Raw genomic sequence first — 14,834 nt, forward strand, 5'->3', positions numbered from 1 at the left:
CTTGTGAGGGCACAGCTACCACCTACTCATCAACTGCAGCACAGCCGAAGCACTCAGTGCAGGAGGCATCTATTTTCTACCCTGTCACATGGGGGGTGCGTGTGTACGGGGGTGCGTGTGCGTGTGCGTGTGTGTGTTAAGGGGGTGGTGCAGCAAAGCATGAGAATGAGTTTTGAAGATGATTGTTTCTGAGCTGTGAGAACACCAGGGAAGCAAGCAAGTCACTGTCTCTGGGACACCATGATCTAGTAAGAATGCCAAGTCAGATCCACCAATGTAGACAAGCTCAGTTAAAGAACAAGCAGCCCAACAAAATGAAATACCAAGAAGTGGCTCGGGGCTGGAGAGATGGCTCAGCAGTTAAGAGTACTGACTGCTCCTCTGACGGTCCTGAGTTCAAATCCCAGCAAGCACATGGTGGCTCACAGCCATCCTTAGTAATGAGATCTGATGCCCTCTTCTGGGAAGTCTGAAGACAGCTACAGTGTACTTACATATAATAAATAAGTAAATCTTAAAAAAAATAAAATAAAAAAAAGAAGTGGCTTGTGTGAAGTAGCCACACATGGATCTCATCTGAGCAATGACAGTGTGGCTGCAGAAGGACATCCTGGCAATGAGGCAAGCAGACCCCCAAACTGAAGGTTCTGACACCCACTGCAACTGGAAAAGGCTGTACAATACGGGGGAACACTCCCTCCCGATGCTCAGTTTAGTGGGAGAACAGAAAAAAGACCAAGAGGTAAATAAATAAAGGATGAGCGGGGTGACTGGAACTAGATCTGGAGGAAACCAGATCCAATGCTAAAAGGTTTGAATTGTAAAGAAACGCAACAAGAAACCTTAGGGGACCGACTGGCAAGCAGGAGAGTGACCTCATGTATCTCTAACTGCTCAAGTCACCTTGTTGGCCACACAGAAAACAGCTGATAGTCAAGAGTCGCTATGAGGAGGGAAAAACTACAAAAGTCCCATTTCCTTCCCAGGCTGCATGCTCTGGGCAGCTTCCTTCTTAAAATAAGGAACACCTGCTATCTTTATAGGCCGAGAAAGTGAGACAACCACTTAGTGTGAACTTCTAACAGTTAGAGAAGCGCCCTTTAAGAGTCACTCTGGACTCCACTGCAGAGCAGAAACAAGCCTTCCTACTGGCTCATTTCCCACTGCTAAGTGCTACTTCAGAAAGACTGTTCAGTACTGCCCTCGAGTGACTAGCTCAGTGACCACCATGCACTACTGGACCCAGTCTTCCAAAAAGTCGGCCTTTCAAGGTGACTTACTTCTCATTCAGGTTGACTTTCACCGAAGAGGCCGAGGGAGGGAATGAAGGCTTCATCCCTGTGTTTGGGGTACTGGACATAGGTGTGCTTTCCAAGGTGGACTTAAAACCAAAAGTGAAGGGAGCAGCAGATGTGGCCACAGGAGCCACTGCAGGGGTCGAGGCCAGGGAGCCTTTGGAAGGAGGAGCAAAAGAGAAAGTGGAGGTGCCAGAGCCTGGTGCTGCTCTGGAGCTGTCGGAGCCAGTGGGGTACAGTGGGGGCTCCCCGGTGACAGAAGCAGAAGACTTGAAGGATGAAGGGCCAAAGGAGAACACAGAAGGGCTTCCTGCAGCAGAGGGCATAGGGAAGGTGGAGGTGGGAGCAGCGGACACAGGTTGAAGAGGCGAAGAGGCTGTTGCTGGAGCGTCCAGGTTTTGTGGAGCTTGAGGGGAAGATGGAGTACCAGGAAAACTTCCTGTAACGAGAACCAAGGAGAAACTGTACAAATGTAAAGGACAAATGTAAACTGTAACCCTGGGGCTCCACATGACAGGACATAAGGGAGGGAGGGCGGGCAGAGGGGCTGCAAATGGTGCCTGTAAAGAAAACAAAGAGTAGAGCAGGGCGGTGGTGACGCACGCCTTTAATCCCAGCACTTGGGAGGCAGAGGCAGGCGGATTTCTGAGTTCGAGGCCAGCCTGGTCTACAAAGTGAGTTCTAGGACTACACAGAGAAACCCTGTCTCGAACCCCCCCACCCCCAAAAAAGAAAGAAAGAAAGAAAGAAAGAAAGAAAGAAAGAAAGAAAGAAAGAAAGAAAACAAAGAGTGGGTAGAGTTGGTCCTTCCACGGCAGGGGTTCCATAGGATAGCACATGTGAAACTCTCAAGACAGACAACGTGGGGAAAGAAAGGCACCAGGCTAATAGGACTTGATGGATGGAAAGCCCAATGAGCCTGCATACTGCAAACTCTAAAGAGCGAGGCCTCAACCTCATTCTGCAGTACTTCATTAACCAGAAAATAACTGTTCAGGGCTCTGCCTCAAAACACTACTTAAAAGCAATTCCAAATGAATTAAAGATAGGGTCCTATAAATGAAAGCCTTCCATGCAGCTCTCTCAAAGAGTTGAGTCTGAGAGTACAACCACTTCATCTATTTAGAAATGTCAAAAATGATGAAGTCAGACAAAGACCTCCTAAAAAAATACTTAGATGTGATAAAATAACTGAGGCAAAGGATCTAGGTTTTAACCAAAGTAGTCAGTCATACTTAAAAGACAAGGCTAACAAATTTAAGCGGAGAGCCTAATTCACAGGAAAAAAAATCCAATCTCTTGAATCAAAGACATGTAAACTTAGCCAAGCATGATAGCATATGCCTTATGTTCTAATACTCCTAGCAGAGGCAGGCAAATCTTTTGAATTAAGACCATCCTGGGCTACAGAGAGATCCAGGCCAGCCAAAACTACACTGTGAGACTGCATCAAAAAAACAGAAACAAGTGGCGGTGGCGGTGCATGTCTTTAATCCCAGCACTCGGAAGGCAGAAGCAGGCGGATCTCTGTGAGTTTAAGACCAGCCTGGTCTACAAAGTAAGTTCCAGGACAGTAAGAGAAACACAGAGAAACCCTATCTATTTAAAAAAAAAAAAAAAAGTCAATTATTGTAGACCATGAAAATTAGCTAAGAACATAAAACAAAGTTTACAGCTTAAATTCAAAATCAACATCTCAGGCTGGGCACAGCATTGCACAACTTTGCTCCCATCACTCAGAAGGCAGACAGACTGATGTCCATAAGTTCCAGGCCAGCCAGGACCAGTATCAAAACATATAAATAAACAAAATCAACATTTCAATGATGTCCACATTTAAGTTTAAGGTGATCATGCAGAAACACGGGCAGACAGCTCCCCAAAAAGGCAGGGTTAGAATTTGTTCTACTTTCCCAACTTCCTAATATCAATTCAACTACATAAATAAATACTTTAAAAAAATACGTGTACTTCCAGTTTAAATTAGTTGGCCTTGGCTATTAGGCTAAGATGGCAGTTGGTGTTCATGAGAGATGGAAATCATTATCTTCAAGAGCCTAGAGAGGACACAAGAGTGAAATCACCACCTCTGACATCCTGTCACTTCTAGAAGAATACCTAAGGCTATTACTCTCTAGGTTCCTCAGCTACCTCTTCTACACAATAGCTATGGAACAAACTAGCAAGAGACAAAGACTTCAAAGAAACATGTAGACATAAACCACTACCACACCCATTAGGATTAGACCAGAAGGAAAAACTGAGGCCACATCCTAAAGAAATTGTAGCCACTCTTCCAAGGACGATTAGAATGGAGTATGTGGAGACCCTCACCCTACTTCTACTGGCCAATCTACACCACAGTCTTGGAGCTGCTATATGGGAACAGAGAGAACCACTAATGTCTTCTTCCAAAGCGCTGACTTTGCCTTAGCCATTCAGGGCAGGTCCCAGGACAGACTATCTCCCATGTTCACTCACCAGGGAACAGCTGTTACCTCTGCATGAGATGAAAAGGAAGGAGAAAGAAGGGTCTCTAGAAAAAGCTAACAGTCGCCACCCATGGCTGTGCTCAGGCACTCAATGGTGGGTCATAGTCCCTCATGCAGAACAGTGCTCAGAAACAACCACCCACCGGTGTCGGCCTGATGGGCAGCCCTGCTCACTACAGGCTGAAGCTGGGTGTAGGTGCTCATGAAAAGTCTCAGGAGAGAACATAAGGTACAAACCCCCTTCCCCAGCCCCCATAACCGAAATTCAGTATAGCTCTGGCAACGTATGCCAGCATCCATGACGCATGAGTCACTCTGCCTTACAGAGCAGCATGAAAGCATCACCAAGCATAACCAGCCATATCCCACCCTAATGGTCAGCAGTGCTTAGGTGGAACTAGAGACACTGTGGGCATTTATCCACGGAAGAAGAAAAGCATCAGTTACACTCTCACAGAGACAAAGAAGAGAAAAATAGCAAAATCCCAATACATGGGGGCAGGAGGGACCTTCTAACAAGTTTGACATTTTCTTCTCACAAATAATACAATACTGGAAAGGAAAGAAAAATAGACAATACAGACTAGCATCTCTATGTGTGGACCAAGATTCCGTCCCAAAATACAGACTATGTTATTTCTTGATGGTCTATTGAAACCTGTTCTTGGATTTTCTAACTTTTCTGCAATACAGATATTACCTGACAATATTCTAAAAGAGGAGGGGGAAAAACAAATCAAAAGATAATGAAATAGAAATTAAACACTAAAGTCTCCATATTCCTCTTAGCCAGATAGAGCCACTAGAGTTTAACAGCCCCCTTCCAGTGTTTCTGTATGTGGACTCTTTTTTAGAGAAGCAACACATGACACACAGTGGCCCTTCTTGACACATCTTTCTACTTCCTTGCTGTCAATAAACATTTTTCAGTTATTTTAAACTGTCTGTGAACAATCATCTACTTGACTCACTCCCACGATTAAACAGTTCTTTAAAACAGGTCATACAACAGAGCTTGGATCAACATGGCTGACTTTCCTTTCTCTGACATGTGCAGTAAGGGTTGGAGAATGGGCCTGGGGACTAAGTGAGGTAAAGATGTGCGTGCACATAGGCTCCAGGACAAGATCAGCAAGACCTTCCTGCAGTAAACTGACTGTGTGTGGGCGACTACATACATCTAAGTCACCTTCATCCCCAGAGATACTCATGGGTTGCCAAAGGAGTCAGAGGCACACACCTGAGGACTTAGGCTGTCGCTCTCCTTCTGTTGAGATCAGTTCCAAGGTCTTGATTAGGGACCTAACCCCAGGATTTTGGTTGATCATATAAAATGGACAAAGCACACCATCTGTTGAAAGTAACAGGAGAACCGGAGCAGGTGGAAGAGTCTTTTCTTCATCTGTAAAAAAAGAGAACAGAGCTGATAAAAGAGCCTCATCAGTTTCCGGGTCCAACCTGAAGGGCAGGCTGCCCTGCGTGAGAGGTACTCAAGTGCTTCTTGCAACAGCAGCTGCATCAAGAGCTCTTATCACTATCAGATCACCACATCCTGCTGTGCCCTGTTGGACACTTTAAGCCCTGGACTCTCCCAAGCTCCTCTGTTCCGGAGGCAGGTTCAACACTACCCTGACAAGCTAGGAGTCTCTAGGCAATGATGGGTTTGGTACAGAAATGACAAGATGGCTCTTTAACACACACACACACACACACACACACACACACACACAGAGTTAAGCTACTTTATACTCATTCCCAGTTGAATCGTAAGTACACAAGAGAAAAAGAATACAAGCTCATCAGACCAAATGTGCCTACCAAACCAGGGAAGGGACAAGGTCAATGGTGTCTGAGTAGGACAGCTCTGCAGAGTGAAGCTCAAGCAGGCGGAGCTTCTTCAGCCGCCTCATGGCATCTGTCACTGTGGTCATACTGCTAGCCTCCACAGGGGAAAGGCATACTCAAAGAACATGTGCAGGTCCCATGTGGAAAACAGGAGCTTAGAGCACTACTCCCTCATCCTTCCCTTAACCTAGGTTTGGGTGCACTGCCAGCTGACAGTGACACCTGTGAGGTCACTAGGGCACCGAATGGGCAGAAACTATGTCATGAAATTCAACTGTTCCATCCTCAAGTCAGTGCACATGAGTGTGTCTGACTGCGGTGTCGGCAATGAGTCCCCGTCTTTGGGTAGTTTTGCACTGTCATGACGCACCTCCCACTACTCTGTAGGTAGAGATGTGCTGATGGCTTCTAAGTACAAACCATTAGAGCACAGCTATTACTACAGCACACACTAGGCAACACTCACTGATGGTGACTTCCACTTCATTGGTATAATCTATGGCAACACCCATGGGCAAGGAGTCATCACTCTTGTCTGTCACAGGCAGTTCAGCTCGACTAGAGTCCTCCAGCAGCCAAGATTCCCAATTAGTCTGGGGGGAGACATGACAGAAACATGTGTGGCTTAGGGTTTTACACTGCTTCTTCTCAGCACCATTCAATCAATCACCAAAGAACACATGGTGCGCTTGCTTCAGCTTCCTGAGCTGATGAGGAAGGAGCCTCTGACACCTGCAACAACATCTAGAAGCCACAAGTGCCCCAGCCTGTGAGTGGTTGAGTGAGTCTACTTTATCAGCACCTGGTGTACCCATCCGTGCCTTGTAGGTGCCTCCCATAACCTGGCAGTTCCTAAGGACAATGACAAGGTGGTTCAATAGCCACACTCTGCAGGTGCCTGTGTCACTACTTGCTGAGACAGAAGGCAACCTTAGGTCCTTTCTTCCTCATGTCTCACACTGGCCAGCTGCTTACACCCCATAAGAAGCTTCTATATCTATCAAGTAACTCCCTTCTTGCTCCTTGTTTTCGTGGCTGGGCTCCATTCCATCCAACAAATGATTCCTGATTCTTAAGACTCATTCTGCCTAGCCTTCTATCTTGACCTACTGGGAAGCATGAGTCAGAAGGGAACAGGAGACAAGTAATGAAGCTAGAGAACAGAAGCTGTTGAGGCCCAGAAGAGCTGACACTAACATACATGGCTGTGCCAAGTACGGAAGGTGCAGTCCCAGGGCTGCAAACCAAGCTGACCCTAACTCTTAAATAAATCTGCAAACAAAACCAAAGGATCTGATAACCATTGCAGGCCAGCACGCAGACAGTGGCAGTGTGAGAATTACAAACAGAAAGACAGAGACAACAGCCAAAAAGGCATTATGTTGATGCGACAAGTGTAACAAGAAAAGATACCAAGGTTGGGAGTGTAGCTCAAGGTTGATAAAGTGCTTGGCATATGTGCACAAAGCTCTGGGGTCAATCCCCAACCCCGAGTAAAAACATCCATATAGGAAGGGAGGGGGAAGGAAGGGAGAAAGTTATTGCTGTCATTTAGTATTTGCACTAAAAGCTCATTGAAAGGAACCCTCCCTCATTAGTCTTAACCAGTTACCTCTCTCAAAAAAAGCATCATTCAACATCAAAGTAAGAAAAAAGGAGTAATTTACCTGATCATTTTGTCGAGCAAGGATGCTAACTTCTGTAGAAGCTGCAGATGCTGCCAGCACTAAATCCCTTAAGAACAAAACCAAAAGCCCATTACGTTCAAGCTCCTCAATAGCCTGAACCTGACTGGGTCTGCAGTGCCGGTACTGGGCTGGTAAGAGAATGGAAGGTGCTAGAGGTGGTGCTGAACTTTTTAGTTTGAAAAAAACCTTAGTAAACCTGCCCACTACTACCCATGCAAAGACTAGGGAGACACACAGAACCTGGTTGGGGCTTGCAACAAGAACCCTGGCCCACACAGGGAAACCCAGCTCAAAAGGGAGAGGCTTCCATGGACTTCCAAAGGCTGCTCTCGGAGAAACCTTAAATGGGTTCGTTAAGTATCAGTATCTGTTAGCCAGGTGTGACAGCTGACGGCTGTAATCCCAGCACTCAGAAGGCTGAGGCAGGATGCCTGTAAATTTAAGGGTACTCTGAGCTACAGATGACTTTTTCAAAGCAAACAAATAAATGAAATCAGTATTTTCATTGGAATCACTCACTGTGGTTGAGAAAATTGGACTTTGTGGTACTGGATGTGGTGGCAGTCCCATCCCTGGAGGCAGAGGCAGGCAGACTTCTATGAGTTGAAGGCCAGCCTAGACTACACAGTGAGTACAGACTAATATTGAGACACATGTATTAGACTTTTCAAGACTAATACACATTGAGTGCAAACAAGTGAGGGTTGGGAAGTTGCCTCCCTAGCCAAAGGACATTACTACCCATCCACTCATCACACTGAGGGCTTCTCAGCCTGCACTTCCCTCTCCTGAACAAGTCCCCACTTAAGTCAGTGACTGAGGTGTGTGGCCTGACAGTGAGAGCAGGAAGGCTCTGCTCACCACTCCTCGATGTAGCTGAGGTAGTAATGATGTTGTCTCTCTGTGCAGCTGCTGTAGCAGGGCTCCATGAAGTTCACAAATATTTCTGGATGCTTTTCTTCTTTTTTCTATAAACAAGAGAAGGGAATCATATGTGCAGCTTCTTTGGCCTCTACATAGCTCATAATCTCAAGGCAAAAATCGCTCAAGCGTCACCAGAAACTGGATGCACAAGTCTGTGCACACACATAGGGATGAGCTCTGAAGGTGCACTGGGGAACATAAGAAACAGAAACCCAACCACCAGCCAACTGAATAGGAACTGTATTCTGTCATGTCCTGCTCTAGGACACAGAGGGGGTGACTCTCACTCAGCCTGTATGTTACATGGTTTTCTCACCTTCCTCAGAGCCTATCTGAGGGGCTGTGAAGAATCCTTCACTGACTGAACATTCTTGGTCCACCACAGAAGCATCAGGAGTTAGCCAGTACTTTTGTGAATATTACTCCCATTGAAAAAGACTTACTAAGATTATGAGAGAAGACATCTCGATAAATGTAATTTTAAACTGAACCTCAGCAGACACCCAAGAGTTACTACAACAGCCTTATAATCCTATATAATTCTTATAATCCTAGCACCTGGGAGGCTGAAGCAGGATTGTTGAAAATTTAAGGCCATCTTGCACTACAAAGTGATTCCCAGTTCAGTATGAGATAATCCTGTCTCCAAAAAGACAGACAGACAGACAGACAGGCAGGCAGACAGACGGAAAGACGGAAAGAAAGAAAGAAAGAAAGAAAGAAAGAAAGAAAGAAAGAAAAGGAAAGGAAAGGAAAGGAAAGGAAAGGAAAGGAAAGGAAAGGAAAGGAAAGGAAAGGAAAGGAAAACCGTTGAGACACCCCCTCACATACTGGCTCGGTGTAAATGTGGACACACACACTAAAGCCTGAGCAGGGAGCCCTGGCAGTGGTCAATAGGAACACTGGCACAACCTTCTTGAGACACATGCTTTCTATAAAGCTCGTCAAAGAAGGAAGGGCACATCAACTGGGCACAGCAGAACCTGCAGACAGTCCCAGCAGTTGGGAGGCAGAGGCAAACTAAATTTTAAGTTCACGGACAAACTGAAATATCCTGGGGCAAGATCCTACCTCAGAAAACCAAGGAAGGGCTAAAAACATAACTCAGTGACAGAATCCTTGTGTGTCTATGGCACAGATTAAATCTTCAGCATCAAAAACAACACAAAAGACCTAGAGATTTCATTTTTCAATATATATACTAAAAAATATACATAATCATCACCCAACAGACACAAAAGGATCTCTCTTTAAAGAGGAAGAAAGCTGAAACATGGACAGCAAGAGCCACTTCTCTCTTCTATAGAACAAGCAGCTGACAAATGTCAGAGGTTTCTAAAGAAGCCAGAAATAGAAAGGGTTGCTTCTGTTGTCTTATTTTATTAGAGCTGCACAATCACACTGAGGAGCTCCCTAGCAGCAGGTCCAGAGTGCTCCAGCACCATCAGCTGTCTCCAACACCTACGTCACAACCCTGAGGGAGCACACAGCCAGGCTTCTGCTACTCCACAGTTGTCTTTCTGCTCTGTTTTTGTTTGTTTGTTTGCTTGCTTGCTTGCTTGCTTGGTTTGGGTTTTTTCTCTCTCCATTTTTGTTTTTGTTATAAACACCATCACAAGTTTTAAAAAGCTGTTTAAACAAAGTATCATAGTTGTTGTCTTTCTGAATGTCCTCAACATGCTCCAAGATAAGCTTCTCTTCTGGAGACCGGCAGTGAGACGCAGGTCCTGAGGCCCCTTCTAGCAGGGGTGACCTGCACCTTCCCCAGAGGAGGAGCTTTCAGGTGCCCTGCAGAACCCACAGGTGCTTGCTGAAGCAAGAGAGCAGGGGACAATGCCTGGACTCACTAGATCTAGATGGCTCCATGTTCAAGCTGCATTTCCAGTTGCAGAATGGGCTGCTATGCCCATGTGAGCTACAGCTGTGGGGTTGCTCATAGGCACCAGCTGGATGTACTAAACTTAAGTGTCACTGCCCTGCAGCTGCAACCTGTCTATTCCTGTAGCAGCAGGGTCTGAAGAAACCCTGGTTATGATGAGCACCCTGTAGTACCCGGACCACCTCATTTCTAGCAGGCCAGGTAGATCAAGCTTGTCCCCTCCCACAGGCCAAAGCTGAGAACGATTACCCCAGCCACTGAGTCACCACTGACAGGAATGAGATTCTGGCACAGGCCCCATGACTATCCATCCTGACCAACATGATGAATCTGCAGTTTGCCCTCACTGTCCTGTGTGATCTGTACCTGCTCCCCTTAAGGAACCTGGGCAATGTGGAGGTGACCCTGTAGGATCACCAACCTCTCCAATCTGGTAGATCTGCATTTACTGTGCGTTGGCCAACATGGAGCGTCGCACCTGTGGCTATGACTGTAGTAGCTCTCTGGTAGGCAGAGGGGTGCCTATCATGGTCTCTGAGGCACTATGAGGATGAGGATGGTGTCCTCCAAGAGAAGCTCTTAACCACCAAGCTCTGGCCTCGATACTTCCACTGCCAGGCTGTATGGTACTCAGAGTCAATGTTCTAATTGACCTGATACAGGTCCAATTCCATGATTCCAAATTTATAGACGAGGCCATAGATAGTGAGGGGGTCCAGCTGCTGCTTCCTATGTTTGCCCTGGCCTCACAAGCTAGTCACAGCCTGTACTTCATAGGGCAAGAGGTAGTCCAGCAGTTAGTGCCACCTTCTCTTCTGTGCAAGTTTGTGCTGATGTGCAGCATATCTGAGGGGATGATGGCACAGTGGACCTGCACCTCAGGATTAATCTCATCGTCCAGCCAGGTGTCATTGGTATAGTCTTCTTCAGCGTTCAGGGTGGCAAGTGTGATGTTGCTTCCAATGTTCTGGCTTCCCAGCTGGCCTCAGTTAAACATGGAGTGACTGCTCTTTGACCCGCTCTCCCCATCTTCATCATGGCTGTCATCCTGACCTGGCACCTTATCACAATGGTGTTCTATCAACACTCAGGAACAGCGCATAGCACATTGTTGCAGTAGCCAAGTGGGGAACCAGCCACCATGGGGACCTGGATGGGACTGTGCTGTATGTTAGTGACCAGGTCTAGATTCTCCTCCAGGGGTTTGCAAGTAGCCTTGAGAGCTTGCAACTTGGCCTCAATGCTATCCAACCACAACCATTGTCTGGTTAACAGAGTACAGGAGAAACTTTATAGAGGGATCCTGGCAATTGAAAGCAGGCTCACCATCATCTGTCACAACATGATTCTCCAAAACAACTGGGTGGTCAGGACTCAGGTCTTACACTACAATCTGAAGGACATCTGCCAGGTCCTGCTCTAACATCATTCACAGCACGAGAAAGGGACACACTGACAATCAAGAGTGCAGAGCTCATGGAGTATGGGGTTTCTATAGCTGTGTGAGCTGCAGAATTCTTGTAACCTTTATTGGAGGGTGTGAGGGATGTGATAATAGTGTCCATCGTCTCGAGGGAAGCAGCAGTTCTCCCTCCTGTTTTATTTTGATATTTCCTGACCAAGCACTTAAAGGTAGAGGCAGCAAGAGTTAAGAGTTTGAGGACCAATCAGATTATACATACAGTAAGCCTATCTCCAAGAAAATGGAAGCAGAGAGTTGGAAATTTATATACTAAAACAGCAAGTTGTTTCTTGCTTGCTGGGAGACAGTGAAGCATACCAACACATGGGAAGAAAAGGCAGGCAGATCTCGATGAGTTTGAGGACAGCATGTTCTATAGAATGAGTTCCAGGACAGCCAGGGCTACACAGAGAAATCCTGTTTTGAAATTCCCTCACCCCCCAAAAAGAGATGGCCTTAGTATCTGTCTTCTTCTATACTAAACATTTCTAAATAATTTTATGGATTTTGAAGCTGGCACAGAAGCTCACTTGTAATTCCAACTCTCAGGAGCTGAGGCATAAAGACAGTGAGCATCTGAGGCTAAGCAGACCACAGCCTGGCTAGTGTAAGACCCCATCTCAGGCAAAGCAAAGCAGCCGAACTCCAACAGGAAAATGCAAGCTCAGCATCCTCTGCTTTCAATGCCCTCAGCTTGGCAACGCTTTGTAGCTCATGTTATTGTTCTTCACCCGTGGGCTCCACTTAGTTCTGCTCAGCGGAAGCCTTCAGGAAAGCCTTCACTGACCCTGTCTGCAATGGCTGCCCTAGTCATCACCTGCCCTGTCTGCTTTCCTTTCTCCATCCCCAAACCCCATTACTTTCTTACTACAAATTATCAACTACCCCATTTGTCAGCATGTAGGATCCTTAAAAGCTAGGACTTTGACCTGGTCACCTCTCTATGCTCAGCTTTAAAGCAGTGCCCCACATACTACCTGCATCTCTTAAATATTTGATAAATAAATGAATACTAAAAATAAGATAGGAGCTGGAGAGGCAGCTCAGTAGTTTAGAGCACTTACTGGTCTAAACCCAAGAGGACTTGGGTTAAGTTCCTAGCACCTAAATGGTGGCTTACAATCACAGTCCAGTTTCAGGGGATCTCATGCCAATTTCCAACCTTTGTGGGCACTGGGCACACACAAAATACACATATAATACATTCAGGCAAACACTCATTCACATGAAATAAATAATTTTTAAAAATCAAGTTATTTCCTTGCTTTTCTAAATTACAGCATAAGTAAACACATTTTATCCATTTTTTTTTAAACTTCATAATTCAATCATTCTTGTGGTGGATTGAATGAGAGTGGCCCCCACAGGTTCATCTGCTTGAATGCTTGGTCCCCCAGTTAATGGAACTGTTTGGGAAGGATTAAGAGGTATGGCTTTGTTGGAGGTGAGCCACTGGGTGAGGGGGTTGTAAGATTTCAAAAGCCCACACTGGGCCAAGTGTCTCTTTCGATATCTGCTGCTCCACTCAGGATGTCAAGTTCTCAGCTACTGCTCCAGTGCCATACCTGTAAGCTATGATGATCATGGGCTAATCCTGTAAAACTGTAAGCAAGCCCCCAAATAAATACTTTATAAATGGACACCAGATTTTTTGGTCCCAGGACCATGGTGTAACATTGAAACCTTACCCCTGAGTCTACCATCACAGCTACTAAGGAAAGGAATTTAGTTCTAAGCAGCATTGGTACAAGACTTCTGTGAGTCTCAGAAAACAAGATAATCTTTCACATGCTTACCGGGAGTAGAGCCATCACCACATCTGGACAGGTCTCCAAGGTCCCATCTGCACCAGCATAGACTATCGTGAAGACATATGTACCAATCCATAGCACATCCAGAACTGAAAAACACACATCCCTAATTCCTAAGTAACCAATGTCAGTAAGCAAAAAGCAGCATTAATTTGGAATAGCCACCATGTGGCTACCTATTTTCCCGAGCTACCTCGGGAAAAGAAAAAAAAAGAAACAAACAAACAAAAAAACCAAGCAACTAATCAAATAAAACAAAGTACTATGGCTTTACCAAAGGTCTATCCTGTGATGAATAATAATAATTCAGACACAACGATTTAATTGGCCCAATTTCTTAAAAGTAGTGGGTTTTCTACAGGATTATTACTAGGGAAATGATGAGGAATTCTTGTAAAAATGTAAGATCCATTTCAAGCTAAACAACTAAATAACTCACATTAAGTGTGAGACTGGCTCCCACACTCTCCTGAGTAGGGACAGAGGATCTCACATGGCTAGAATGGCTGCAGTAGAGTCCAGAGAATAAGCAAAGCAGTTGTTACCTCTGACAGGATGATCTGACTCATAAAACGGAGGACATGGAATGACCTTTTTTTCCTGCAAAGTCTGAAAGAGATTTGAGAAATGTCAAAGGAAATAATAATGCTTCAGCCAGTGAAGCAATCAAATCCAATCAGAGCCCCTAGAAATAGGTGTTCCATCCTCCCGCCTCCACCACAAGTCCCCAGAGAGAACACCATCATTTCCTAGCAGCCTACCCAGGGAAATGCCCAGACACCTTCAGATGCAGCTGATGAGAGAAGGCTCAGTGCAGCAGCACTCAGTGCCACAGCTCGTAGTGCTGATGCATGACCATCAGTAAGAGCATACGGGCCTTTCTACACAGAAGGTTACTATGGAGCCACTGAGGAGAGAGTTGTTCCTCACACAGAGCTGGAAAGATGACCTCAGTCTACTAAGTTGTTAAAAATAAAAAGGGAAGGTCAGACCTGGGGACCCATATCTTCAATTCTAGCCCAACCATGGAGACAAGAGGCAAGCAGATTTCTTTGAGTTGGAGGCCAACCTGGTCTACACAGCAAGTTCCAGGACAGACAAGATTAAATAGAGACCTTGTCTCAAAACAAACAAACAAACAAGCAAACAATCAAATAAGGAAAAAGCAGAACAATATAAGTCAATAAACTGCATTATCATTTTAGATGCTAATACCACCCAAAAGAGTATGCACTCAACTTCACATAACAGTGTTTGACAACAACAAGCAAAAGTGGTTGCCTGCACTCCCAGTTGCTAAAGAGGCTCATTGGTTAAGAGTTCTTGCTGCTCTTGCAAAGGACCTGAGTTTGATTCCCCAAACCCACATGGTGGCTCCCAACCATTCCTAAGTTCCAGGAGATCTGATGCTCTCTTCCAACTTCCAAAGGTACATGCA

The 14,834-nt window shown here is 45.6% G+C and overlaps 1 protein-coding gene and 1 pseudogene across 2 annotated transcripts in view; both read right to left on the minus strand.

Moving 5' to 3' along the window:
- Nup214 (nucleoporin 214) overlaps nucleotides 1-14,834 on the minus strand; it is an 81,382-nt gene that overhangs the window by 59,229 nt on the left and 7,319 nt on the right. For both annotated transcript variants that reach the window (XM_021185404.3, XM_021185394.3), the window contains exons 6-12: nucleotides 13,942-14,005; nucleotides 13,382-13,485; nucleotides 8,182-8,288; nucleotides 7,300-7,366; nucleotides 6,099-6,225; nucleotides 5,028-5,189; nucleotides 1,281-1,734 (exon numbers count right to left, since the gene is read on the minus strand). In XM_021185404.3, the coding sequence (XP_021041063.1) occupies nucleotides 1,281-1,734; nucleotides 5,028-5,189; nucleotides 6,099-6,225; nucleotides 7,300-7,366; nucleotides 8,182-8,288; nucleotides 13,382-13,485; nucleotides 13,942-14,005 (1,085 nt within the window). The remainder of the gene's footprint in view (nucleotides 1-1,280; nucleotides 1,735-5,027; nucleotides 5,190-6,098; nucleotides 6,226-7,299; nucleotides 7,367-8,181; nucleotides 8,289-13,381; nucleotides 13,486-13,941; nucleotides 14,006-14,834) is intronic.
- LOC110311844 (protein BANP pseudogene) lies at nucleotides 10,144-11,931 on the minus strand (annotated as a pseudogene).

Source organism: Mus caroli, unplaced genomic scaffold, assembly GCF_978045245.1.
Source record: "Mus caroli unplaced genomic scaffold, Mus_caroli_1 scaffold_2, whole genome shotgun sequence".
Lineage (NCBI taxonomy): Eukaryota > Metazoa > Chordata > Mammalia > Rodentia > Muridae > Mus > Mus caroli.